The sequence below is a fragment of the Anolis sagrei genome, chromosome 3, assembly GCF_037176765.1.
Source record: "Anolis sagrei isolate rAnoSag1 chromosome 3, rAnoSag1.mat, whole genome shotgun sequence".
Lineage (NCBI taxonomy): Eukaryota > Metazoa > Chordata > Lepidosauria > Squamata > Dactyloidae > Anolis > Anolis sagrei.
Genome location: NC_090023.1, coordinates 164095281 through 164120958, shown reverse-complemented (window position 1 = coordinate 164120958; position 25678 = coordinate 164095281). Strand labels below are relative to the sequence as shown.

Below are 25678 nucleotides of genomic sequence, written 5' to 3'. Positions count from 1 at the left end.
AAAGTGCCTTGGACTGCGAGAAGATCCAACCAGTCCATCCTCCAGGAAATAAAGTCCATCTGCTCACTGGAGGGAAGGATACTAGAGACAAAGTTGAAGTACTTTGGCCACATCATGAGGAGACAGCAAAGCCTAGAGAAGACAATTATGCTGGGGAAAGTGGAAGGCAAAAGGAAGAGGGGCCAACCAAGGGCAAGATGGATGGATGGCATCCTTTAAGTGACTGGACTGACCTTGAAGGAGCTGGGGGTGGTGACGGCCGACAGGGAGCTCTGGCATGGGATGGTCCATGAGGTCACGAAGAATCGGACACGACTGAACAAATGAACAACAACATATCTGTGGAATGACCAGGGTGAGACAAAGCACTCTTGTCTGCTGGAGCTAGGTGTGAATGTTTCAACTGACCACCTTGATTAGCATAAAATGGCCTGATAGTGCCTAGAGCAAACTTTTGTTGAGAGGTGATTAGATGTCCTTGTTTGTTTCCTCTCTGTTGTTGTGCTGTTGTAATTTTAGAGTTTTTTTTTAATACTGGTAGCCAGATTTTGTGGATTTTCACTTTCCACTTCATTTGAGTCCAGGAGGCAAGTGAAGAGTGGAGAAGGATGGGCAGTCTGCAGAGTGTGGGTCTCCAACACCTCTCTGCCACTAACATAACACACAGCCTGCTGACAACTTAGTATCTTTCTTGAGACTGTCTACCACAGGAGTAGAGCAATCCTGAGCGCATGCAATGCCCTCTAGAGAACATCGCTCGCAGTAATTGCCTTTCTTGGCTTGCTTGGACAGACAGCCATACCAAGCTGGGAACAAGAAAGCCTTACTGCCATCAGTTCATGTCATGGTAACTATCAGAGAGAGTTCAGGTCAATGTCACCTTTTGGCAGATAGTGTCTCAGTCAGCCATCTCTTTCTGTCTAATAGTACATCCAGCCTTGCTGATATGGCAAGATACTGCTCAGGCTGGAGCCGAGAGATTTAAGGCACCCAAAAGGGTAAGGATGGAAGGGCTATAAAGATGACATGATTTCTCTGTGTCATGACCTGGTTTTCTGCCAACAGACAGTCACATAAAAGACCTACTTGTGTTTCTAGACCATAGGGATTTGTTGAAAGACATACATTGTGTAGGCATGCACAACTGCCCAACCCATCAAATAAATGACCCATTCACAATGTATTGTGTGGTGTTTTAGCCACCTGACAACCCTCTCATTGTTGTGGATCCAGAAATATGTCGAAAGGAATAGGTTTGTTATCCCTACTTTGAGTAACTCACCATATATTAATTGTGGCATTTTTTCTGTTTGGTAGAGCACATACTGTTCATAGAATCATAGAATCATAGAATCAAAGAGTTGGAAGAGACCTCATGGGCCATCCAGTCCAACCCCCTGCCAAGAAGCAGGAATATTGCATTCAAATCACCCCTGACAAATGGCCATCCAGCCTCTGTTTAAAAGCTTCCAAAGAAGGAGCCTCCACCACACTCCGGGGCAGAGAGTTCCACTGCTGAACGGCTCTCACAGTCAGGAAGTTCTTCCTCATGTTCAGATGGAATCTCCTCTCTTGTAGTTTGAAGCCATTGTTCCGCGTCCTAGTCTCCAGGGAAGCAGAAAACAACCTTGCTCCCTCCTCCCTGTGGCTTCCTCTCACATATTTATACATGGCTATCATATCCCCTCTCAGGCTTCTCTTCTTCAGGCTAAACATGCCCAGCTCCTTAAGCCGCTCCTCATAGGGCTTGTTCTCCAGACCCTTGATCATTTTAGTCTCTCTCCTCTGGACACATTCCAGCTTGTCAATATCTCTCTTGAATTGTGGTGCCCAGAATTGGACACAATATTCCAGGTGTGGTCTAACCAAAGCAGAATAGAGGGGTAGCATTACTTCCCTAGATCTAGACACTATGCTCCTATTGATGCAGGCCAAAATCCCATTGGTTTTTTTTGCCGCCACATCACACTGTTGGCTCATGTTTAACTTGTCCACGAGGACTCCAAGATCTTTTTCACACGTACTGCTCTCAAGCCTGGCACCACCCATTCTGTATCTTTGTATTTCGTTTTTCCTGCCAAAGTGGAGTATCTTGCATTTGTCACTGTTGAACTTCATTTTGTTAGTTTTGGCCCATCTCTCTAATCTGTCAAGATCGTTTTGAATCCTGCTCCTGTCCTCTGGAGTATTGGCTATCCCTCCCAATTCAGGCCAGAATTGAGCATATAAATACAGATTATAAAATCACAGGAAACAAGCTCAAAAAACACAGGTCCCCCAAAACCAAATGACACGTTACGAATTAATACTGAAATCTCTAAAGGAGTGGGTGGTGGGTTTTTTTCTTTTTGTGCTTTTGATTTGGAAAACACATATCCCTAACCCTCCTTTCTGTCACAAAACTTCACTTAATGGAAACACTGAAACATGGAACTGGACATCATCTATGAGAGGACTAAACAAAGGACTGTGGCAAATGGCAGAGATTAAAAAAAAGTCAGATGTTCACCGAGGTACCACAGATGTTGGCCACAGCTCTAAAAGCAATTAAAGGCTTGATTAATGATCCAAAATAAAGAGAATACACAATGAATTACTAAGAATATTAAATCTGAATGCATAGCAACCAAGTGGAAATATGTCGGATGAACAATTTAAATAAAAAAAGCATACAATGTTTTAAAAAGCCATAAAAGGTACACGTTAAGGTATAGACTGAAAGAATTTGCAAGCAAACATGGAAGATGAGAAACACAATGGCATATTCTTTCCTATCAATATACCACTGAAATGAATGGTACTGGGGAATTACTTGGGAGGACTACATAAAATATCTATATTGCTTCTAGAGAGGTGGATAGGATCTTGGACAAGAGCTTCAAGATCACATATTTCCAACCTGATTTTCAGACAGTCATGGCTTCTGAAACATCTTATGGAATAGAATATATAAGGCAGAGAAAATTGTCACATTCATAAAAACAAACTAGATAAAGAGAAACACAAAGACACAGAAAACTATCGGTGGGATTATTAAGCTTGTATGCGGATCTGTTTTAGACATTTTTCTTCATGCAATCTTGCTTGGTCTGATAGCTGTAACAGCAAGGGCACAGTTGTCATAGTTTTTTTTTTTTGTCAGTTACGGGACATTGTGGCAGCTAATCATGGCTCCTCCTCCCCTATTTGGCACCATGTGGCCCGCAAAGAGGCTGCTGGATGCTGCTTGCATGGGGTGTCTCTATGTACCCTGCCTGTTGGGCCAATCGGAATAGAAGAATGCTGAGATGTGTCTTACACAAGCTGTGTGTTAGGAATCAGCCTGTGTTTGTGTTTCAGGATCCTGATGAAGGAAATGATGGTGCCAAAGCTGAGGTACAAGATGGAGATGGTTGGTCAATGATTTTCAGGCAGACAATGACAGAGAGGCCCCAGTGCAAAGGGCAGTTTCTCATGAGAATATTCCCGCTGGGCCGAGCAATTATAGTTCACTCCCTCTCTCTGTGAGCTCTCAAGATTTGGGTTTAGAAAACAATCTGACACCTGGGAATTTTAATGAGCAGCCAGATAGGGAGCTGAAGAATAGGTGGCTGGAGATTAGCCAGATTCGACAGCAAACTCAGTGTTTACGTCGTTCTGAAAGGCTTCATCAGATAAGGGGGAAATGTGGGGGGAAGCAAAACCAATTCCTGAACTTTGGGATATAAGGTTTGCCTCGAGGGGAAACCTGTTAGATCAGGCATCATTTGGAAACCAAGTTCATGTGCCATGGAAATCCTGTTCAAGGGGTCTTGTTCCTGTCGATTTTTTTGCCTTTAGGATTGTCTTTGCATCCTGTTTGATTCCTGTCTGGATTAAAGCTGTCTTGGATTGCTTTTATTACTTGTGTGGACATTGCTTTGTGTTGCTGCTTTTATATGGACTTATTATTTTTGGAACCTTCTTATTTTCTTACAAGCATTTATTTCTTCTGGCTATTTACTAAGCTTCAATAAAAGAAGATTTGTTTTTCACTCTTCGTGTGGTGTGTTTTAAAGTCAGAGGGCTTCTTCCTGACCTGGAGTGCAACACTGTGTCTGCTTCCTTAACCCAGCTGCTGAAACCCAGGCTTCCTTGAAGGGAAGAAAGGAAATGGTCCCAGGAAAGCTGCTTCCTTAACCTCATTGCTGAAATCCAGGCTCTCTTTGAAGGGAAGAAAGGAAAGGGTCCCAAGGAGGATGGTTCCTTAACCTCATTGGTGAAACCCAGGTTCCCTTGAAGGGAAGAAAGAAAAGGGTCCCAGGAAGGATGCTTCCTTAACCTCGTTGCTGAAACCCAGGTTCCCTTGAAAGGGGGAAGGAAGGAAAGGGTCCCAAGAAGGGTGCTTCTTTAATCTCACTGCTGAAATCTAGGCTCCCTTGAAGGGAAGAAAGGAAAGGGTTCTAGAAACTGAAAGGAGGGCCTTGTAAGTTTCCCATTGCCGCCAATAGGCTGGATCTAGCTGTATTTTTTGGCAGCGGACAGAAAATGGCTATCTAGTACGGCTGGGCGGTTTCGTTTCGTTAATTCGTAATTCGTTAATAATTCGTTAATTTTTTAAATTACAAAACGATAACGAACCATTCTGGAGCAATTTTTTTTAAAAAACGAATTTTTATATACATTTTGTATATGCTTCGTATTTCGTTATTGTATTCGTTTCGTTATTGTTTTGAGGTCGTTTCGTTATTATTTCCGCATGTCTGGGGCAAGTTTTATGGTTGTTTTTTGTTTAATTAGTGACAAAAATTATAATACCACACCAACAGTCAAGAACAGAGGGAGAGGGAAGCTTCAGAAGTTTTTGGAGGTTTTTTAGCGTATTTCGCGGTCGCGTCCGCCATTAACGAATCAATTCGTTATTGTTTCGGAAATCGATTCGTTAATGTTTTGTAATTTTTTTCACATTTACGAAATTTCGTAAATATCGAACTTTTTAAAAGGAAAATTTTGTAATTATTTTAAATAACGAAACGCAACCCCCCCAAAAAAACAAATCGATTTTAGAAACAAATTTTTCCGTTGTTACCCAGGCCTACTATCTAGCTATTCACCCATTTTTGGTAGGTGTGCAAAAATTGATACTGCGTCTACCAGAATCCGGCCAGCAGAAACAGATCGAAGTTCAGCCAAAATGCACAAGCCTAGTGATTATACCACCCTGAGTCCCCATTGGGAAGATAGGGCAGGATACAAATAAAGTTTATTATTATAATAAACAAATAACAAATATCTTTTTAAAACACATATGAAAGGGAGGGAAAAGAAAAAAAATCTGGGCAAACACATGGCTGAGATTGTACATCAAAGATATGATGTGTAACTCTATGATGGTGAAGCAATGTTGCCAGCATGATAAGCAATCATGCCAGTAATTTGTGATGACGACTCACAATGGGGCATTGCACAACATGTTCCAATGTACAATGTATCCCCTCATACATGGCACATTGTGCATCAGTACATGATATTCAATGGAATCATTGCTCAACTGCCACGCTGCTGTGAGATCCACTTGCACAATGGACTTGATAAGATTGTCACATCTCTGCTCCCCACCTGAGAATATGGCCAAGTTCAGCTTCACAAGGCTTTAAGATTTCTTATGATGACATCACTTCACAAAAGCATGTCAGCCATCATTTTTATAATATAACTAGCCTTCCCCTGCTACGCGTTGCTGTGGCCCACACGGGGGTTCTGTGTGGGCGGTTTGGCCCAATTCTATCATTGGTGTGGTTCAGAATGCTCTGTGATTGTAGGTGAACTATAAATCCCAGCAACTACAACTCCCAAATGTCAGGATTCTATTTTCCCCAAATTCCACCAGTGTTCACATTTGGGCATATTGAGTATTCATGTAGAGTTTGGTCCAGATCCATCATTGTTTGAGTCCACAATGCTCTCTGGATATAGGTGAACTACAACTCCAAAACCAAAGGACACTGCCCACCAAACCCTTCCAGTATTTTCTGTTGGTCATGGGACAACTGTGTGCCAAGTTTGGTTCAATTCCATCGTTGGTTGGGTTCAGAGTGCTCTTTGATTGTAGGTGAACTATAAATCCCAGCAACTACAACTTCCAAATGACACAAGCAATTTTTTTGAGTGAAGGACATACATTGGGTTGTTAGGTGTCTTGTGTCCAAATTTGGTGTCAATTCGTCCAGTGGTTTTTGAGTTCTGTGAATACCACAAACGAACATTACATTTTTATTTATATAGATAGCAAGGGACCCAGAAGAGGAGCATCTATATTAAATACTGCTTGGAGCACCTTTACAACATGCCAATAATTTAACAGTTTAAACAGAATCAAAATGGAATTGTTTGAATCTGTCTATAACTTGCTTAATCATGTTACTAAATAGGAGTGACACGTTGACAGCTAAATACCACCTGGGGAGAAAAGTGAGAAAGTGCTATTTTCATCATCACGTTTTACTCATGGTTCTTCTGGTACGTAACTGTCTGGTCACGTTGCAAAACAAGATGCTAGACCAGATGGAACCTTGGTCACACCTAGAAGATCTCTGCTAAGAAACCATTTGGGGAACATAAGGCATTTAAGGGTTTCACTTTTCTGGGAGCAAGACTGGAAAATTATTCACAGAAACTCCAAGCGGTAGACCTCACAGAGTTTGTTCCAGGCTTACTTTTTACGTTGCCACATAAATGATGACATTGCACCAGTGAGGACAAATATCACATTTGGGAATCCATGTATTTTGAATTTAAAGCGAAGAGCGTCAGGGATATTTATGACTTGAGGGTGAAAAGGGGATTAAAAGATTCTACAGATTTGTGCCTGCAGGGTATTGCTGAGTTGCAATCTGGATGTTCTCTAGCTGAGTTGTGAGATTTAATTCATCCAATACTATTTAATATTTTAATACAGGCCGAGCAGCCCTTATTCAAACATCTAAAATCCAAAATGCTCCAAAATCATCCATATGGATGCCTGAGATAGTGGCATCTTCGTTTTTTTGCTGTTGCAATGTAGAAAAACTTTGTTTTATGCACAAAATTAATAAGAATACTGTGCTTAGGCTATGTATATAAAGTTTCGTAATTTCGTAATTCGTTAAAAATTCGTTATTTTTTTGATAACGAAGCGATATTGAACCATTCAGGAGCAACTAAAAAACGAAACGAATTTTTCCAATTCGTTTCGTAATTGTTTCATTATTGATTCGTTATTGTTTCGTTATTATTTCCGCATGTCTGGTGCAAGTTTTAGGGTTGCTGTTTGTTTTCTCAGTGAAAAAAAAATATAATTATCACACCAACAGTCAACAACAGAGGGAGAGGGAAGCTTCAGAAGTTTTTTTAGTGTATTGCGCGATCGTGGCGGCCATTAACGAATCGATTCGTGTTCGATTCATAATTGTTTCGTAATTGTTTTATGATTTCCGAAATTTCGTAAATATTGAACTTTTTTAAAGGAAAATTTCGGAATTCTTTTAAATAACGAAACGCAAAAAACCCCCTAAAAACGAATCGAGTTTAGAAACAATTTTTTCCGTGTTTGGACAGCCCTAATATAAAGTACAGGGTGAGGCAGCATAACTTCCTTTTTTCAAAACTTAATAAAACCCACTGTATGAATCAGATTTTTTTTATAATGTACGCGCATACCTAAAGTTTTGTTTTATGTAGTTTTGAAGATCAAATTAGCTAGGTGACGTCCTCCATTCTCCATACACTGAGTAAACCGATTTCTGGCGTTTGTCATGACTCTTGCCAGCATAGCAGGCGTTATGTTGGAAAATTCTTCCTGGATGTTGGTCTTCAGATCTTGTAGGGTCCTTGGATGGTTCACATAAACATGGGATTTAAAAAAAAACCCATAGGAAAAAAAATCACAAGGGGCCAAATCTGGAGAGTGGGCCGGCCACTCCAAATCCGCTCGAAAAGTAGGCCTCAATGGCAAAACCATGCTCCTCACTGTTTCAATGCATGATGGCGATGGAACTGTGTCAGGACAATACTTTATACTCCCGCCTTTCGAACGAGACCACTGTGCTTGTACGGCTGTACCAGAAGCTCCCACTTTATTTGCTTTGTATCAAATGTTTGCTTGCAACCAGGGATTCTGCAGATAGGTGGCTTCCTTTGGTTGCAGTGATAGGGCAAGTCACCTGTCCATCATCGTTAAGTTTTGGTTCCACCCCTTGCTCAGGGCAACTGGGAAGGGAAGGGAGCCATTTTTTAGTTAGTCTCAGCAAGGAAAGCTATGTACAGGATGTGTGTAAACTTCCCCTGTACAAAAGCTTCAACTTTTAAGAATTTCCAGGGAAGCATCCCCAAAGCTTTGAAGACTTTCCAGGGGAGAAGAGCCCTAAAGACCAAAGAACTCCAGCTGGAGAATATCTAAACCTTTGCTGGTAGGTCCACTTGGTGCTTCGAGATGCAGTTCGACCCGGTAGCAGAGCCCACATCAGTAAGGGTTAGATTACAGTCAGCCTGGGAGAAGTTAAAAAGGGTTTTTTTCATTTAAAGTAAATAAGAAGTTATTGCCTGTCCTTTGTGGGCAAGATTAGGAAGTCACCAGTTGCATAAAGCCTGGAAGCATTTGTTTAGCTTTATTGAAGACAAGAGAAGTTTCTGTTTGATTGGTCATTAATAAAAGACTTTGTTATACTTCACAAGCCATCTAAAGACTATTTGTGGTGGAAAACCTCTGAGAACTTCTGCTTGGGCCCCCTGGCTTCCCACACGTCCTGTTCTAAAGGAAATTCTTTACAGGCCCAGCGCACAACAGATCAACCGCTAGCGCTCTGCTATGTCTTCAACTGACTGAATGGCATGCATTTTAAAAAAGGAAGTTATGCTGCCTCACCCTGTATATATGAAACTTAAACGAATTCTGAGTTCAGCTTTTGGACCCATCTCCAAGATATCTCATTATGGATATGCAAATCTTCCAAAACTAAAAAAAAAAAAAATCAGAAGTACAAAACACTTCTTGTTCCAAGCATTTCAGGTAAGATATACTCAGCTTGTATTGCCATATACACCAAATTCATGTGTAAGTTGAGGCAAAAATAATGGATTTTGATAACACCTATAAATAGGTCTGTTCTGTCACGCGCTGGGCCTGTAACAGCTGTACTTTTCTATAGGACGTATACTTTAAGCCCAGCGGGAAGCCAGGGGTGCCTCAAAGAGAGGTTCTCAGGGATTTTTCTGAAGTGATGGTCTTTAGAATCTTTAATGATACAACAAAGTCTTTATTATGGAACAAACAACAAATCTCCAGTGGTTCAAACAACACTTCAAGGCTTTCTGATCGTCTGGAGAGGCTCTCGGTCCCACCGGCCTCGCAAGTGCGTCTGGTGGGGATGAGAGACAGGGCCTTCTCGGTGGTGGCCCCTTGACTCTGGAACTCTCTCCCACTGGAGATCAGAACCGCCCCTTCTATCCTGACATTTAGTAAACAGGTGAAGACTTGGTTATGGAGACAGGCATTCGACAAGTGAGCCAACACCCTGAGATATGGATGGAGGATGATGAGCAACGATTTTAATGTGACGACTGACCATTATAGTTATTGATTGTAATTGCTGTTTTAATGTTTTACTGTAATATGTATTATGATGTTTTATTGATTGTATGTGATATTATGGTTGGAAACCGGTCTGAGTCCCTCAAGAGAGGTGAGAAGGTCGGTATACAAAACTTTTAAATAAATAAATAAATAAATAAATTCTTAGTCTAGTCTTCAATGGACTGGTACCTGACTTTGATTAACTGTACTTTCTCTGTAAGAAAAACCCCTTTTTAACCTCTCCTAGGCTGTCTATTATCTAGGCCTCGTTGATGTGGGTACTACTACCGTTTCTAAATGCGTCTGGACATCAAGTAGACCTACCAGCCAAGGCTTAGGATATTTCAGCTGGAGTTCTGTGGATCTGTAATGCTGTTCTCCTTTCGAGAATTCTTAGAAAACTTCAGGGCTGTTCCCTCTGATGCTGTGAGGCTGAGAGGCTGTGAGCTCTCAGCCATAGCTTTTGGGACCTTTCTCCTGGAATTTCTGTTTCTGTACCCCGGATGTTATTGAGAAAGGAAGCTTTTCTACGGGACGAGCTGGTCTACGTCCTATAGCTTAGCTACCTTGTGTGAGACTGCCCAAAAAATGGCTCCTTTCCCTCCCAGAGCCCTGAACAAGGGGCGGAACCAAAGCTTAATTATGATGGACAGGAGGCCTGCCCTATAACTGCAAACAGATAACAGAAAGAAAATAAAGTTGGAGCTCCTGGTACAGCCGTACCAGCACAGAAAGGTCAGTCATTTCATGGAGAGGGGAAAGCACCAATGCTGTCTCAGAGAAATAGCCACCTCTGTGTGTTGCCACTTCTGCCACCATTTTCCCACTCAGGCATTCAAAAAGCCAGAAGTGACACCATGAGGGAGAGAGTAGATAGGGTTGAGGTCATTCTTTAAGCTTCTCTTGGAATAGACTAGACTCTTGCCTTTCACTATTATACTCAGAGATGGGGATAGATCTAATGTACAATGCTCATATTGATTCATGGATCATAGAATCATAGAATCATAGAATCAAAGAGTTGGAAGAGACCTCATGGGCCATCCAGTCCAACCCCCTGCCAAGAAGCAGGAATATTGCATTCAAATCACCCCTGACAGATGGCCATCCAACCTCTGCTTAAAAGCTTCCAAAGAAGGAGCCTCCACCACACTCCGGGGCAGAGAGTTCCACTGCTGAACAAGCTTGCTCCCTCCTCCCTGTGGCTTCCTCTCACATATTTATATATGTGAGAGGATAAATCAACTCAGGTTTTTGGGGTTGATTTTTTGGATTGAAATTACTAGGCTTATACATGAGTATATGGGGTGCTTTGAGGAGTAAAACTATTTCTTGCAATTTATAGTTTGTTCCGTTTATAAATTAAAAGATTAATTATTCCTTCATACTTGGTAATTTCAGATAGATCCAGATACTGGAAATCAGAAACAAGACTCACAGTCCCACCTGCGTCGCAGGCGCGATTGGTGGGGACAAGGGATAGGGCTTTTTCGGAGGTGGCCCCTCGACTCAGGAACTCTCTCCCTAAAGACATCAGGTAGGCCCCGTCGCTAGCAATCTTTAGGAGGAGCTTGAAGACATGGTTGTTCCAGTGTGCCTTTCCAGAATAAGGAAAATCCTAGCATTATGTCCCAACGCACTTTATCAGAGATCTAGGATACCTATATGCCCACCCCTCTCCAAACACCCCACCTGGTCATGCCCAGTACATTTTAGCTTTTCATTACATTTGGTCCTGCCATTGTTTTTAATTGCGTCATTGTGTGTTGTTAATGTTATTGCTTTGCCTTTTTGAGTTATTGCTGTTGTTATTGTTTAACAATTGTATTTAGGCTCAGCCTCTTGTAAGCCGCACTGAGTCCTTCGCGAGATGGTAGCAGGGTACAAATAAAGGTTTATTATTATTATTATGACTTACAGAAATGTGTAAATCAGCAAATGCAATGAATAAAATGCAGCAAAATAAATGAATAACATTTATATATATTAAGCTAGATGTTTGCAGGCATCTAGAAATACCAACATAATTTGCAAACATAAGGGCCTAAATCTAATTTAACAGTCCCTATATACGAATCTCCACGGGATTTGTACAAAGCACTGATGGCATGTGCGTTCAACTGTGTATCCAGTTATACAATAGGATGCTCAGCTGCTTACACAATAAACTTGAATTGGACACCACCCTGATACTAACTCTGAAAATGCAGAACCGTTGGGACAAAGGGCCTTGGGCTGTTGCAGTGATATAACTGAATATGGGTCAAGAATTGCTCCAGTTGCTAAACTAGACCCCACAGCTAGTGCCGTATTGAGAAAGTGGTGGATAAAACAGACGTGAAATATTTCAGATCATACTGAGCAACACATCCAGGAATGTTACAAAAACATGCAATGGATAAATATCTGTAAGGATAACACTGGTTGACAGCTGGAACAGCTTCACACGCATACTCTTTATTTTTACACACACACACTTAATTTTGTTCCTCTCCAATGAACAGAAAATCAGAACATGCTGATTGCAAAAGACAAGGCAGTTGTGTGCATAGCATACATATAATTCTACTGGGTTGTTCCCTCTATTGAAGTGGATAGGACAACTATGTATAAAACACATTTTATTCCATAACTATATAAATAAAAATGTAATGTTCGTTTGTGGTATTCACAGAACTCAAAAACCACTGGGGCAATTGGCACCAAATTTGGACACGATACACCTAACAACCCAATGTATGTCCTTCACTAAAAAAAATTGATTTTGTAATTTGGGAGTTGTAGTTGCTGGGATTTATAGTTCACCTACAATCAAAGAGCATTCTGAACCCCACCAACGATGGAATTGAACCAAACTTGGCACACAGTTCTCTCATGACCAAGAAAATACTGGAAGGGTTTGGTGGGCATTGATGTTGAGTTTGGGAGTTGTAGTTCACCTACATCCAGAGATCACTGTGGACTTAAACAATGATGGATCTGGACCAAACTTGGCACAAATACTCAGTATGCCCAAATGTGAACACTGGTGGAGTTTGGGGAAAATAACCTTGACACTTGGGAGTTGTAGTTGCTGGGGGTTATAGTTTGCCTACAATCAAAGAGCATTCTGAATCCCACCAACGATGGAATTGAATTAAACTTGGCACACAGTTCTCCCATGTCCAAAAGAAAATACAGGAAGGGTTTGTTGGGCAGTGTCCTTTGGTTTTGGAGTTGTAGTTCACCTACATCCAGAGATCACTGTGGACTCAAACAATGATGGGTCTGGACCAAACTCTACACGAATACTCAATATGCCCAAATGTAAACACTGGTAAACCACTAAGCTGCAGAACTTGCTGACCAGAAGGTCGGCGGTTTGAATCAGTGAGACGGGGTGAGCTCCCATTTTTAGCCCTAGCTTCTGCCAAACTAGCAGCTTGAAAACATGCAAATATGAGTAGATCAATACTCATAGAATACTCATAGAATCTTGACATTCGGGAGTTGTGGTTGCTGGGATTTATAGTTCACCTACAATCAAAGAACATCAAAGAACCCCACCAACAATGGAGTTGAACCAAACTTGGCACACAGTTCTCCCGGGACGAACAGAAAATACTGGAAGGGTTTGGTGGACAGTGTCCTTTGGTTTTGGAGTTGTAGTTCACCTACATCCAGAGATCACTGTGGATTCAAACAATGATGGATGTGGACCAAACTCTACATGAATATTCAATATGCCCAAATGTAAACACTGGTAGAGTTTGGGGGAAATAGAATCTTGACATTCAGGAGTTGTGGTTGCTGGGATTTATAGTTCACCTACAATCACAGAGCATTGTGAACCCCATCAACGATAGAATTGGGCCAAACCACCCACACACAACCCCCATGTGGGCCACAGCAACGCGTGGCAGGGGACGGCTAGTATATAATATTAATATTGTGCTATGGTCATAATATAATATATTGTATTTACTTTTTACGTGTAAGCCACTCTGAGTCCCCTTCGGGGTGAGAAGGGCAGCATATAAATTTCGCAAATAACTAAATAAATAAATAAATAATTTAACATAGCAATAGATTAAAATATATCAACAAGTGAAAAAGTACTGATTTTGTTCAATGAACATAGTATAAATCATTTAATGTATTTTTAATTTCTTTTCACATGTTTGCAATATTGTCAGCTGGCATTGTTAGTGATCTCCTAATTAAATTACATTGAAGCAAGTTAAACAAGAATCCAAATAAGAAATTCTTAATTGATGTTCCAGGGCCTCAAAACACATACACAAAAGGTGCTGTTTTCTGTTGATCTGTGAGGTTGGTACATGTTAATGGGATGAATGACCATGAAATGAAGTCATTAGTCAGTGTGAAAGGTAAGAAGTAGAAATGTTGAGCTTTCAGAGATACTAAAGGAATACGAATTGAACTGCTCGGACTACATTGCCTCTTACAAATAACCATTCATTTCAGTTGAGTTTTCTCAGGACCAGGAACCACTGAAAAATTAATTGTACAGTGATACCAATTGATAGAGAAAGTCTATAATTTAAGAAAAGCAACAGTCACATATATAGAATCATGTACTAGAGAGAGATAATTATATGGTGTCCTGCTACAAAGTTGAGTCAATTTATTTGTCAGGTTTTCCACATAAAAATCTTGTGTTGGAAAGAAATAAGTTCCAGCACTTTCCGAACCCAGTTGTGCACATTACTAGTAAATCTTTAATACACAAAGCATTCATACATTTCAATTACTTATTTTTAATCTCTAATAGATTAAATAGGGGGCCATGGTGGTGCAGTGGGGTAAACCACTAAGCTGTAGAACTTGCTGACCAGAAGGTCGGCGGTTTGAATCAGTGAGATGGGGTGAGCTCCCATTGTTAGCCCTAGCTTCTGCCAAACTAGCAGCTTGAAAACATGCAAATATGAGTAGATCAATAGGGACTGCTTCGGCGGGAAGGTAGTAGTGCTCCATGCTGTCATGCCAGCCACATGACCTAGGAGGTGTCTATGAACAATGCCGGTTCTTCGGCTTAGAAAGTGAGATGAGCACCACCACCCCAGAGTCATATGTTTTGCAGTTGATAGTGCTTGGTGATGGAAGGGTTAATGTAAGTATTAGTTCTAAAGGGTTTAGTAATCTGTTAGAGTTCATGGGTGAAAGCAATTAGGGGTGGAGGTGTGCAGGAGATGGGTTGCAGCTGGGTGTTACTGGATTTAAGGAGCTAACCTTGAGACTGATCTTTGGGAGAAATGCATTTGTTGTATTTTGGTGGTGGATGCTGCTGGTTTTTCTCCCAGGTCTGTTGGATTTTTTTGGTATCCTGACCTGTCTCCTGTAATCTTGGAATCCTTGAACCTTTGGACTGGCTTTTGACTACGGTATAGACTCTTGATCCCTGGACTTTGTTTATTGAACTCTCGGCATTTGACCACTGGACTGGACCCTTTTACTATGGAGTTGTTTTTTCTGTGGCTATGTGAGACAGCAAAGCCTAGAGAAGACAATTATGCTGGGAAAAGTGGAAGGCAAAAGGAAGAGGGGCCGACCAAGGACAAGATGGATGGATGGATGGCATCCTTGAAGTGACTGGACTGACCTTGAAGGAGCTGGGGGTGGTGATGGCCGTCAGGGAGCTCTGGCGTGGACTGGTCCATGAGGTCACAAAGAGTTGGAGACGACTGAACGAATGAACAGCAGCAGTGCTATATTTATGTTTTATATTTTGGTCTATTAAAACAGCCAGCAAGTAAGTGCTGTTTTAATTAAACTGTTTGATAAAACTGGGAGTTTGGTTCATCTCTACCTAAATAAGGCAGAGTCCTGGCAATATGATAGTTTGACATGAGTGGACTTAATGTCAAGGAGAAACCTTTATCTTTACTAATAAAGCAGTCCAGGCCCGTAGCCGGGATTTTGTTTTTTTTTTTGGGGGGTGGGGTGGGGAGGCTGAGTTTGGTTCGGGGGGGGGGGCTGAGTTTGAGTGAAAGAGGGTCTACCCTAGCAAACCTTTTGTATCGTTACCCCAATACCCCCATGCATATGGGATATATTGAGTATGGTGATCAGATCATGATAGGAATAAACATAACAGTTTAAATAATGTACCAGTAAGGCCTTCTCGCGGACCACCATCAGAATTTGGGGGGGGGGGGGCTGAAGCCCCCCAAGCCCCCCCCCCCCCGGCTACATGCCTGAAGTAGTTGATGTATTGTCATGGCTGGAATCACTGGGTTGTTGTAGGTTTTTTTGGGCTATATCGCCATGTTCTAGAACCATTCTCTCCTGACGTTTTGCCTGCAGCTGTGGCAAGCATCCTCAGAGGTTGTGAGGTCTCATAGCCTCTGAGGATGCTTGCCATAGATGCAGGCAAAACATCAGGAGAGAATGCTTCTAGGACATGGTCATATAGCTCGAAAAAACCTACAACAACCCAGATTAAGTACTTCTGTGTGAATGTATATAAAACAAAATGCTGAAGTTAATGAACCTTATGTTGGCACTTTTTGAAGATTAGAGCAACAAAAGCCTTATTTCCTAAGTGAATAAAATCAGGAGAAAAAAGTTGGCATTCTGCTGCCCTTTCCACGGTCTAAATTTAATGTTTGTCCCACTTAGAGCAGACACATTGAATCAGTGGGATGTATTCGCAGTGGCTAAGAAGTCCTATTACTCTCACTGAATCCAATCTGGATAGGAATAGGATTTCTTAATTATTGTGCTAGCAGTGTGTGGATTCTTAATCGTGTATCTTTTAACCTGGTTTTAATTTTTTTGATTGTTTAATCAATCCAAGAAGGGGAATTCCTTTGGGACTATGTATTATTGTGTTTCAATGTACAGAGCAATTAATCAGACTCTGCTGAATCAATTAGCAGCCTGCCACAATTAACTACACAAGCTACACTATACCTTTGCTTGAGACAAGTTGAGAGAGAGAGAGAAATAGAAAGAACAAGAATTGCATAATGTCTTGATATCTCATTGTGTGATTTTTTGTTATGAGTGAACATAACTCTGCATATAATACACTTGGTTTCATTTCTTTGACATTCTGAAGTCTCGCAAATAAAGCACGTTGACAAAATATGCTACATTACATTGCGGTCTCACAGGAAACAAGTGTTATCGTTTTGCTGTTACCCACCTCAACACAAGTAACCCTCTCAGCAGAAACTGTAATGTCACTATGCTTCTAAAACAGAATAAATAACCTCATTTCCCCCATGAATATATGGAACAGCTATGGGCACACCAGTGTAAATTGAAATGACTGATTAAACTTACACTCCCGAACAGCGTTAACATTGAAATATGAAAACACTGCGTTGGGAATGGCAAAGTCTGGTATGCAAATGCCTCAATTCATAGTAAGCTCTTGACAATTTCTACTGGACTTTTTGGTCTACAATCCTAATATCACTTTTACACTTGTCTCTAGAACAGCGTTTCTCAACCTGGGGGTCGGGACCCCTGGAGGGGTCGTGAGGGGGTGTCAGAGAGGTCACGAAAGACCACCAGTATTTTCTGTTGGTCATGGGGGTTCTGTGTGGGAAGTTTGGCCCAATTCTATCATTGGTGGCGTTCAAGGGGCCCTTTGATTGTGGGTGAACTATAAATCCCAGCAATTACAACTCCCAAATGTCAAGGTCTATTTTCCCCAAACTTCACCAGTGTTCACATTTGGGCATATTGAGTATTCATGCCAAGCTTGGTCCAGATCCATCATTGTTTGAGTTGACAGTGCTCTCTCGTTGCAGGTGAACTACAACTGTGACGGCGCGAGTGGCGCCACCTATGTATAGAACTGTTAGTTGCAAGATTTAAACTGTTGGATCATGCTTAATCCTGCTCTTTTACCCTGCTTATGTATAGTTGTATGGATTGATTACTTATAGCTGTCAATCAGTACTGTTTGGCTCCACTTCTTCCTGCAGGAGGGGAGTGCTTCCTTTCTTTTTCATTCTGCCATCAGAGTTCCTACCATATGGACCTGAGTAAGAGACTTGATTCTAAACCCTGATTTAAGTTACCTCTTAGCACCACTTCTAAGGTTTTTTTTACCCTTGGGACTCATGCTTTATGTCCAGATCGTCCTGGACAACATTGAGGAGACCCAAGCGCCTTCAAACCGGTTCTTTTGACACCAAGGGAAGATCCTGAGTCTTCAAAACATAGGCCATCTGAACTGGGGTTGTGGTTTGCTCCGGCATTGGCAGCCATTGAGGAAAGAGGAAACTTGGTGAGGCTTCTCAGCTTCAAACACCTTGGACCTAGGACTAATTGAGACTGTAACCTTTATTTTCTTTCACCCCTCTAAAGTTTTCCAGCTCATTGCTTTAGAAAAATGACTTCGTGATCAATAAAACTTATTTTGAGTTATTTACAGTGTTTTGGGTTTTTGGGAGTTCCAGTTACCTATAGGAGGGCAGGAAGCAATCCCTTGGGGGAAAGATGCCACGTCCATCCCTCCTTTATTAAGAATAATAGCCCCCAAGCGTGACGGCACAACAACTCCAAAACTCAAGGTCAATATGCACCAAACCCTTCCAGTATTTTCTGTTTGTTGTGGGAGTTCTGTATGCCAAGTTCTGTTCAATTCCATCATTGGTGGAGTTCAGAATGCTCTTTAATTGTGGGTGAACTATAAATCCCAGCAAGGACAACTCTCAAATGATCAAAACAATTCCCTCCCAACCCCACCAGTATTCCAATTTGGGCATATCAGCTATTTGTGCCAAATTTGGTCCTGCATCTTAGATATTTACATTACGATTCAGAACAGTAGCAAAATTACAGTTATTAAGTAGCAATGAAAATAATTTTATGGATGGAGGTCACCACAACATGAGGAACTGTGTTAAGGGGTCTCGGCATTAGGAAGGTTGAGAAACACTGCTCTAGAAAGACTTGCTTATGGACTTCAGGCATGGATTCCAAAACAATACGGATTTATACAAATAGTAATTTAACACTAGCCCACCAAATGTTCAGATGGGTATTAAAACCATGTGGGAGAGTCAAACAACAATATTTAGCCTCACATTTAAATTATGGATTATGTTTGAAATATCAAGGATCCTTCTTCCGGTTAATAGTAGTTGGACAAGGCTCTATATAGCAGATATAGTCATAGCTAATTTAATAGTGTAAAGGTCTTGAGGACAGGATCTTTGGGGCTTTTGCACAATATGTATGTGCATGTGCCTTCAAGTCCCCGATCAATTTATGGCCACTTAATGAATTTCAGTACTTCATTGGAATGAAGCATAATAATACATACCATATATACTCGAGTATAAGCCGGCCCGAATATAAGCCGAGGCATCTAATTTTACCACAAAAAACTGGGAAAACTTATTGATTTGAGTATAAGCTGAGGATGGGAAATGCAGCAGCTACAGGTCAATTTCAAAATAATAAAAATAGATACCAATAAAATTACATTAATTGAAGCATCATAGAATCATAGAATCAAAGAGTTGGAAGAGACCTCATGGGCCATCCAGTCCAACCCCCTGCCAAGAAGTAGGAATATTGCATTCAAATCACCCCTAACAGATGGCCATCCAGCCTCTGTTTAAAAGCTTCCAAAGAAGGAGCCTCCACCACACTCCGGGGCAGAGAGTTCCACTGCTGAACGGCTCTCCCAGCCAGGAAGTTCTTCCTCATATTCAGATGGAATCTCCTCTCTTGTAGTTTGAAGACATTGTTCCGCATCCTAGTCTCCAAGGAAGCAGAAAACAAGCTTGCTCCCTCCTCCCTGTGGCTTCCTCTCACATATTTATACATGACTATCATATCTCCTCTCAGCCTTCTCTTCTTCAGGCTAAACATGCCCAGTTCCCTAAGCCGCTCCTCATAGGGCTTGTTCTCCAGATCCTTGATCATTTTAGTCACCCTCCTCTGGACATATTCCAGCTTGTCAATATCTCTCTTCAATTGTGGTGCCCAGTAGGTTAAATGTTTATTAATATTTATATAGAACTGTAAGACAAGACTGTCCAACTCTTGACTAAACCATTATTCTAACCATCTTCAATGTACATGTGTTTACGTATCCTTCCAATAAGAATAGAGTAAAATAATAAATGTAATAATAATAAAAATAATAAAGTTAGCCTATAAGTGCAATAATAATAATAATAATAATAATAATAATAATAATAATAATAATTAACCTTGACTCGAGTATAAGCCGAGGGGAGCTTTTTCAGACCAAAAAAGGCTGAAAAACTAGGCTTATACTCGAGTATATACAGTAATTAAGAAATACATATACTGCATTTCTTCAGTTATAAGGCCCCTTCTACACAGCCATATAAAATTCAGATTATCTCCTATAACTTGATTATATGGTAGTGTGGACTCATATAATCCAGTTCAAAGCAAATAATGTGGATAATCTGGATTATGTGACAGTGCAGAAGGGGCTCTATAGGACTGAACAAATATGGTAATTGCTATTTCTCCATGTCACAATGCTGTGTCAAGATTCTCATTGTACCTTAGCAAACATCTCCATTTCTGTTGCTCTGACAACTCCTTTTTTATGCATGCTGGTTATATTTGAAAGATATTGCTATAGACTATGCATGGGATTCATTAAGATGACAGTTTGGTGTGGACACACATGCAGATATGTATTATTTGATGAGATTTGAGGAGATTTGCAATGGCTTTTAATCCAAGGGGTCTCAGATACTCTTTCCCACCTAAAAATGGGGTGCATTTTAGAATGGCAGGGGTATCTTTTATATTGTTGTTATTGTTGGTACTGAAATTAGGCTGCAACAAGCTCTACGTGGGCTTGCCTTTGAAGACGCTTCAGAAGCTTCAAATAGTCCAATGAGAGGCAACCAGGTTAAAAACTGGGGTGGCATACAGGGAGCACACAACTCCCATGTTACACCAGCTCCACTGGCTGCCTGTTTGCTACCGGGCACAATTCAAAGTGCTGGCTTTGGCCTATAAAGCCCTAAATGGCCCCGGGCCAGTTTACCTGTCTAAACGCATCTCCCTTTACAAACCACTGTGAAGACTAAGCTCTTCTGGGGAGGCCCTGCTCTCGGTCCCGCCACCATCACAGGCATGTTTAGTGGGGACGAGAGACAGGGCCTTATCAGTGATTGCCCCCGGTTATGGAACTCCCTTTCTGGCAATATTAGATCAGCCACCTCCCTCTTGTCCTTCAGAGGAGGGCAACTAAAATGATCAAGGGTCTGGCTGTGGGACCAAGCCTTTAGGGCAGTGCAATGAAGCAAAATGGTGTCCTGAGATGGTTTTTAAGCAACTTTTAATGTGTATATAAGTGATTTTAATGTTTGTATATATTTATGGTTTTATGCCCCGGCATTGAATGTTTGCCATATATATGTTGTGCTCCACCCCACTATAAATAGATATATTCCACAAATATATAAACCCATTTTCCTAGTTCCAACAGACCTCACTACCTCTGAGGATGCTTGCCATAGATGCAGGCCTCTAGACCATGGCCATATTGGGAGGGATAGCCAATACTCCAGAGGACAGGAACAGGATTCGAAACAATCTTGACAGATTAGGGAGATGGGCCAAAACTAACAAAATGAAGTTCAACAGTGACAAATGCAAGATACTCCACTTAGGCAGAAAAAACAAAATGCAAAAATACAGAATGGGGGACGCGTGGCTCGAGAGCAATACTTGTGAAAAAGATCTTGGAGTCCTCATGGACAACAAGTTAAACATGAGCCAACAATGTGATGTGGCAGCAAAAAAAGCCAATGGGATTTTGGCCTGTGTCAAGAGGAGCATAGTGTATAGATCCAGGGAAGTCATGCTACCCCTCTATTCTGCTTTGGTTAGATCACACACAGAATATTGTGTCCAATGCAGGGCACCACAATTCAAGAGAGATATTGACAAGCTGGAATATTTCCAGAGGAGGGCAACTAAAATGATCAAGGGTCTGGAGAACAAGCCCTATGAGGAGTGACTTAAGGAGCCTCACCCCCTACCAACCCCAGAGATCCCTCCATTCTGAGGACCAAGATCTATTGGAAATCCCCAGTGTCAAGACCTTGCGTCTAACAGCAACCAGACGCAGAGCCTTTACAGCAGTGGCACTATCAATCTGGAATACTCTGCCACCTGAAGTCCGTGCCTTGTGGGACTTATCAGCTTTCCGCAGGGCATGTAAGACATATCTGTTTCGACAGGCCTTTGATTTTTGATATTGTTGTTTTTAAATTGTTTTAAATTGTTTTTTAAATTGTGTTCGATTTTAGCCATTCTTGTAAGCCACTCCGAGCCCCAGGGGAGTGGTGGCATATAAATTCAAATAATAAATAAATAAATAAATAAAATGTTTAGCCTGAAGAAGAGGATGCTGAGAGGAGATATGATAGCCATATATAAAAATGTGAGAGGAAGCCACAGGGAGGAGGGAGCAAGCTTGATTTCTGCTTCCTTGGAGACTAGGACGCGGAACAATGGCTTCAAACTACAAGAGAGGAGATTCCATCTGAACATGAGGAAGAACTTCCTGACTGTGAGAGCCGTTCAGCAGTGGAACTCTCTGCCCCAGAGTGTGGTGGAGGCTCCTTCTTTGGAAACTTTTAAACAGAGGCTGGATGTCCATCTGTCAGGGGTGATTTGAATGCAATATTCTTGCTTCTTGGCAGGTGGTTGGACTGGATGGCCCATGAGTTCTCTTCCAACTCTTTGATTCTATGATCTGATAATGCAGGATGTCTTTTCATTCACTGGACCACATAAACCCATTTTCCCAGTTCCAACAGACCTCACTACCTCTGAGGATGCTTGCCATAGATGCAGGTGAAATGTCAGGAGAGAATGCCTCTAGAACATGGCTATGTAGCCTGAAAAAACCTACAACAACCCAGTGATTCCGGCTATGAAAACCTTCGACAATACAACAAAAATGATGTTATGGTTGGGGGTCACCACAACACGAGGAACAGTATTAAGGGGTCACAGCATTAGGAAGATTGAGAAACACTGCTCTAGGAGGTTCCACCACAACATGAGGCACTGTATTAAGGGGTCGCCGGCATTAGGAAGGTTGAGAAAGACTATGGTAGGCTATAGGAGGTTCCCTGTATGGGTCACCACAACATGAGGCACTGTATTAAGGGGTTGCCGGTATTAGGAAGGTTGAGAAAGACTATGGTAGGCTATAGGAGGTTCCCTGTATGGGTCACCACAACATGAGGCACTGTATTAAGGGGTTGCCGGCATTAGGAAGGTTGAGAAAGACTATGGTAGGGTATAGAAGGTTCCCTGTATGGGTAACCACAACATGAGACACTGTATTAAGGGGTTGCCGGCATTAGGAAGGTTGAGAAAGACTATGGTAGGGTATAGGAGGTTCCCTGTATGGGTCACCACAACATGAGGCACTGTATTAAGGGGTCACTTGCATTAGGAAGGTTGAGAAAGACTATGGTAGGCTATAGGAGGTTCCCTGTATGGGTCACCACAACATGAGGCATTGGGAAGGTTGAGAAAGACTATGGTAGGCTATAGGAGGTTCCCTGTATGGGTCACCACAACATGAGGCATTAGGAAGGTTGAGAAAGACTATGGTAGGCTATAGGAGGTTCCCTGTATGGGTCACCACAACATGAGGCATTAGGAAGGTTGAGAAAGACTATGGTAGGCTATAGGAGGTTCCCTGTATGGGTCACCACAACATGAGGCATTGGGAAGGTTGAGAAAGACTATGGTAGGCTATAGGAGGTTCCCTGTATGGGTCACCACAACATGAGGCATTGGGAAGGTTGAGAAAGACTATGGTAGGCTATAGGAGGTTCCCTGTATGGGTCACCACAACATGAGGCATTGGGAAGGTTGAGAAAGACTATGGTAGGCTATAGGAGGTTCCCTGTATGGGTCACCACAACATGAGGCATTGGGAAGGTTGAGAAAGACTATGGTAGGCTATAGGAGGTTCCCTGTATGGGTCACCACAACATGAGGCATTGGGAAGGTTGAGAAAGACTATGGTAGGCTATAGGAGGTTCCCTGTATGGGTCACCACAACATGAGGCATTGGGAAGGTTGAGAAAGACTATGGTAGGCTATAGGAGGTTCCCTGTATGGGTCACCACAACATGAGGCATTGGGAAGGTTGAGAAAGACTATGGTAGGCTAAAGGAGGTTCCCTGTATGGGTCACCACAACATGAGGCATTGGGAAGGTTGAGAAAGACTATGGTAGGCTATAGGAGGTTCCCTGTATGGGTCACCACAACATGAGGCATTAGGAAGGTTGAGAAAGACTATGGTAGGCTATAGGAGGTTCCCTGTATGGGTCACCACAACATGAGGCATTAGGAAGGTTGAGAAAGACTATGGTAGGCTATAGGAGGTTCCCTGTATGGGTCACCACAACATGAGGCATTGGGAAGGTTGAGAAAGACTATAGTAGGCTATAGGAGGTTCCCTGTATCCACTCCCATTTTTCCTCTTCTAAGCACCTGTATCTGTACAGACAAAGGGCTGAAGAGGAAGACAGAAAAGCTTCCCCTCTGCTGTTGAAACAAAGCGAATTTCCAATTCGATGGAGAGCAATCAAGGAGCCCAGGCGGGGAATGGGAGCTGTCCGTGGTGCTGAAAAGACGCCATTCCCCAACCAGGCTCTCCTTTGCCTGTCTCTAACCTCGCCTTCTCTTCTGTTACTCGTTGGACTGAGCTGGAGTCGAACTGGCAACAAGTCCTTCTTCGCCTTGGCAGGGAAGGCAACGCCAAAGCCAAGCCAGAGGGGGACTCTTTTGCGCCATTGCTCCAGGCAGACATCTCTCTCTCTCTCCCCCTCCTTTTTTTCTTTTCCAAACCAGGTAACGTGGGAAGGCAGCCGCCCCTTCTTTTTCTCCCCTAGTCTTGGGAAAATGGGCTCCCACCTCCGCCCAGAAATGCAAGGATTGGGGGTCTTTTGTTCTCACAAAAAGGTTTGGGGGAAAGGGAAGGTATTCAAAGAAGGTGGCAACAAAGGGGATTCTTTTCTAATATTGGCAATTGTCTTAGCAGATAATGATCATACAGACATTCCCTTTGGACTCACCATCCCGGTCGCAGAGCTGGATGGCCTCCAGGCTGAGGTTCTTGATGACATCCTCGCAGGGACTGGTGGGGCTGCTTATGGGATGGTGATCCAAGCGAGGCGCCTCCATTGTGCTCTCCTCCTCCTCCTGTCTGTCTGTCTCTCCCTGCCTTTGTGCCTGAGCTCCAGAGGGATCCTTCTCTTTTCCCCCTCCTTCCAAGGGAGTCAGAGCTTTGGGATCAGACTCCAAGTCTGGCTCCTTCCTCGGCTCCTCTCTCTCTCTGGGTGCAGCAGAGGCGCGCTCCCGCTCCCTTTCCCTTGGATTGGAAGAGGAAAAGGAGGGGGGGGGCTCCTGTCCCTGCAATGGAGCAGAGAGTAAAACGGGGGGAGGCCGCCGTTCACAAGGGGAGGAGGGACTGCTCCGTTTAAAGGGGCCGCAGCACGTTTCCAGAGCTGCTGAGTCAAGCCTAGTGTATACACCCCCTCCACACACACATACACACACACACCTCCTCCCACTCCTATGCCTTATTGCATGTCACGCCATGCCAGTGCATGGCAGCTTCCTTGCCTCCGGGCAGCTTCCTCTCCTCCCCTTCCCCCTTCTTCTTATGTAATGGGCTTAGGGGCAAATGAAAAGCAACAGCCGCCTACATAGAAGGCTCTTGATGGGTTGCTGGGAGTTTTTTTCAGGCTGTATAGTCACCTTCCAGTAGCACTCTCTCCTGACATTTCGCCTGCATCTTCAGAGATCTGTTAGAAATTTTATTTATTTTTATTTGTCGTGTCAGGACAACCAGTCAAATTATATTACTTTTCTAATAGAACAAAGCAAACAAACAAACAAAATACAAAAATTTGTGAGTTTGGTAGTTGATTAAGTGTCCTTTGACCAGTATCTGGCCACTTGGAGTGCTTCTGGTGTTGCTGCAAGAAGGTTCTCCATTGTGCATGTGGCAGGGCTCAGGCTGCATTGCAGCAGGTGGTCAGTGGTTTGCTCCTCTCCACACTCGTATGTCGAGGATTCCACTTTATAGCCCCATTTCTGAAGGTTGGCTC

The 25678-nt window shown here is 42.4% G+C and overlaps 1 protein-coding gene across 2 annotated transcripts in view; it reads right to left on the bottom strand.

Moving 5' to 3' along the window:
• The window catches only part of PHYHIPL (phytanoyl-CoA 2-hydroxylase interacting protein like), a 193338-nt gene that overhangs the window by 102395 nt on the left and 65265 nt on the right, over positions 1 to 25678 (bottom strand). Inside the window, exon 1 of one of the 2 annotated variants that reach the window (XM_060768956.2) lies at positions 24641 to 24970. The exons of the other annotated variant lie outside the window; for it this stretch is intronic. Within the exon in view, the coding sequence (XP_060624939.1) occupies positions 24641 to 24749 (109 nt within the window). The 5' untranslated portion in view covers positions 24750 to 24970. Of the gene's footprint in view, positions 1 to 24640; positions 24971 to 25678 lie in introns of those variants that run through there. 2 annotated transcript variants of the gene reach the window in all.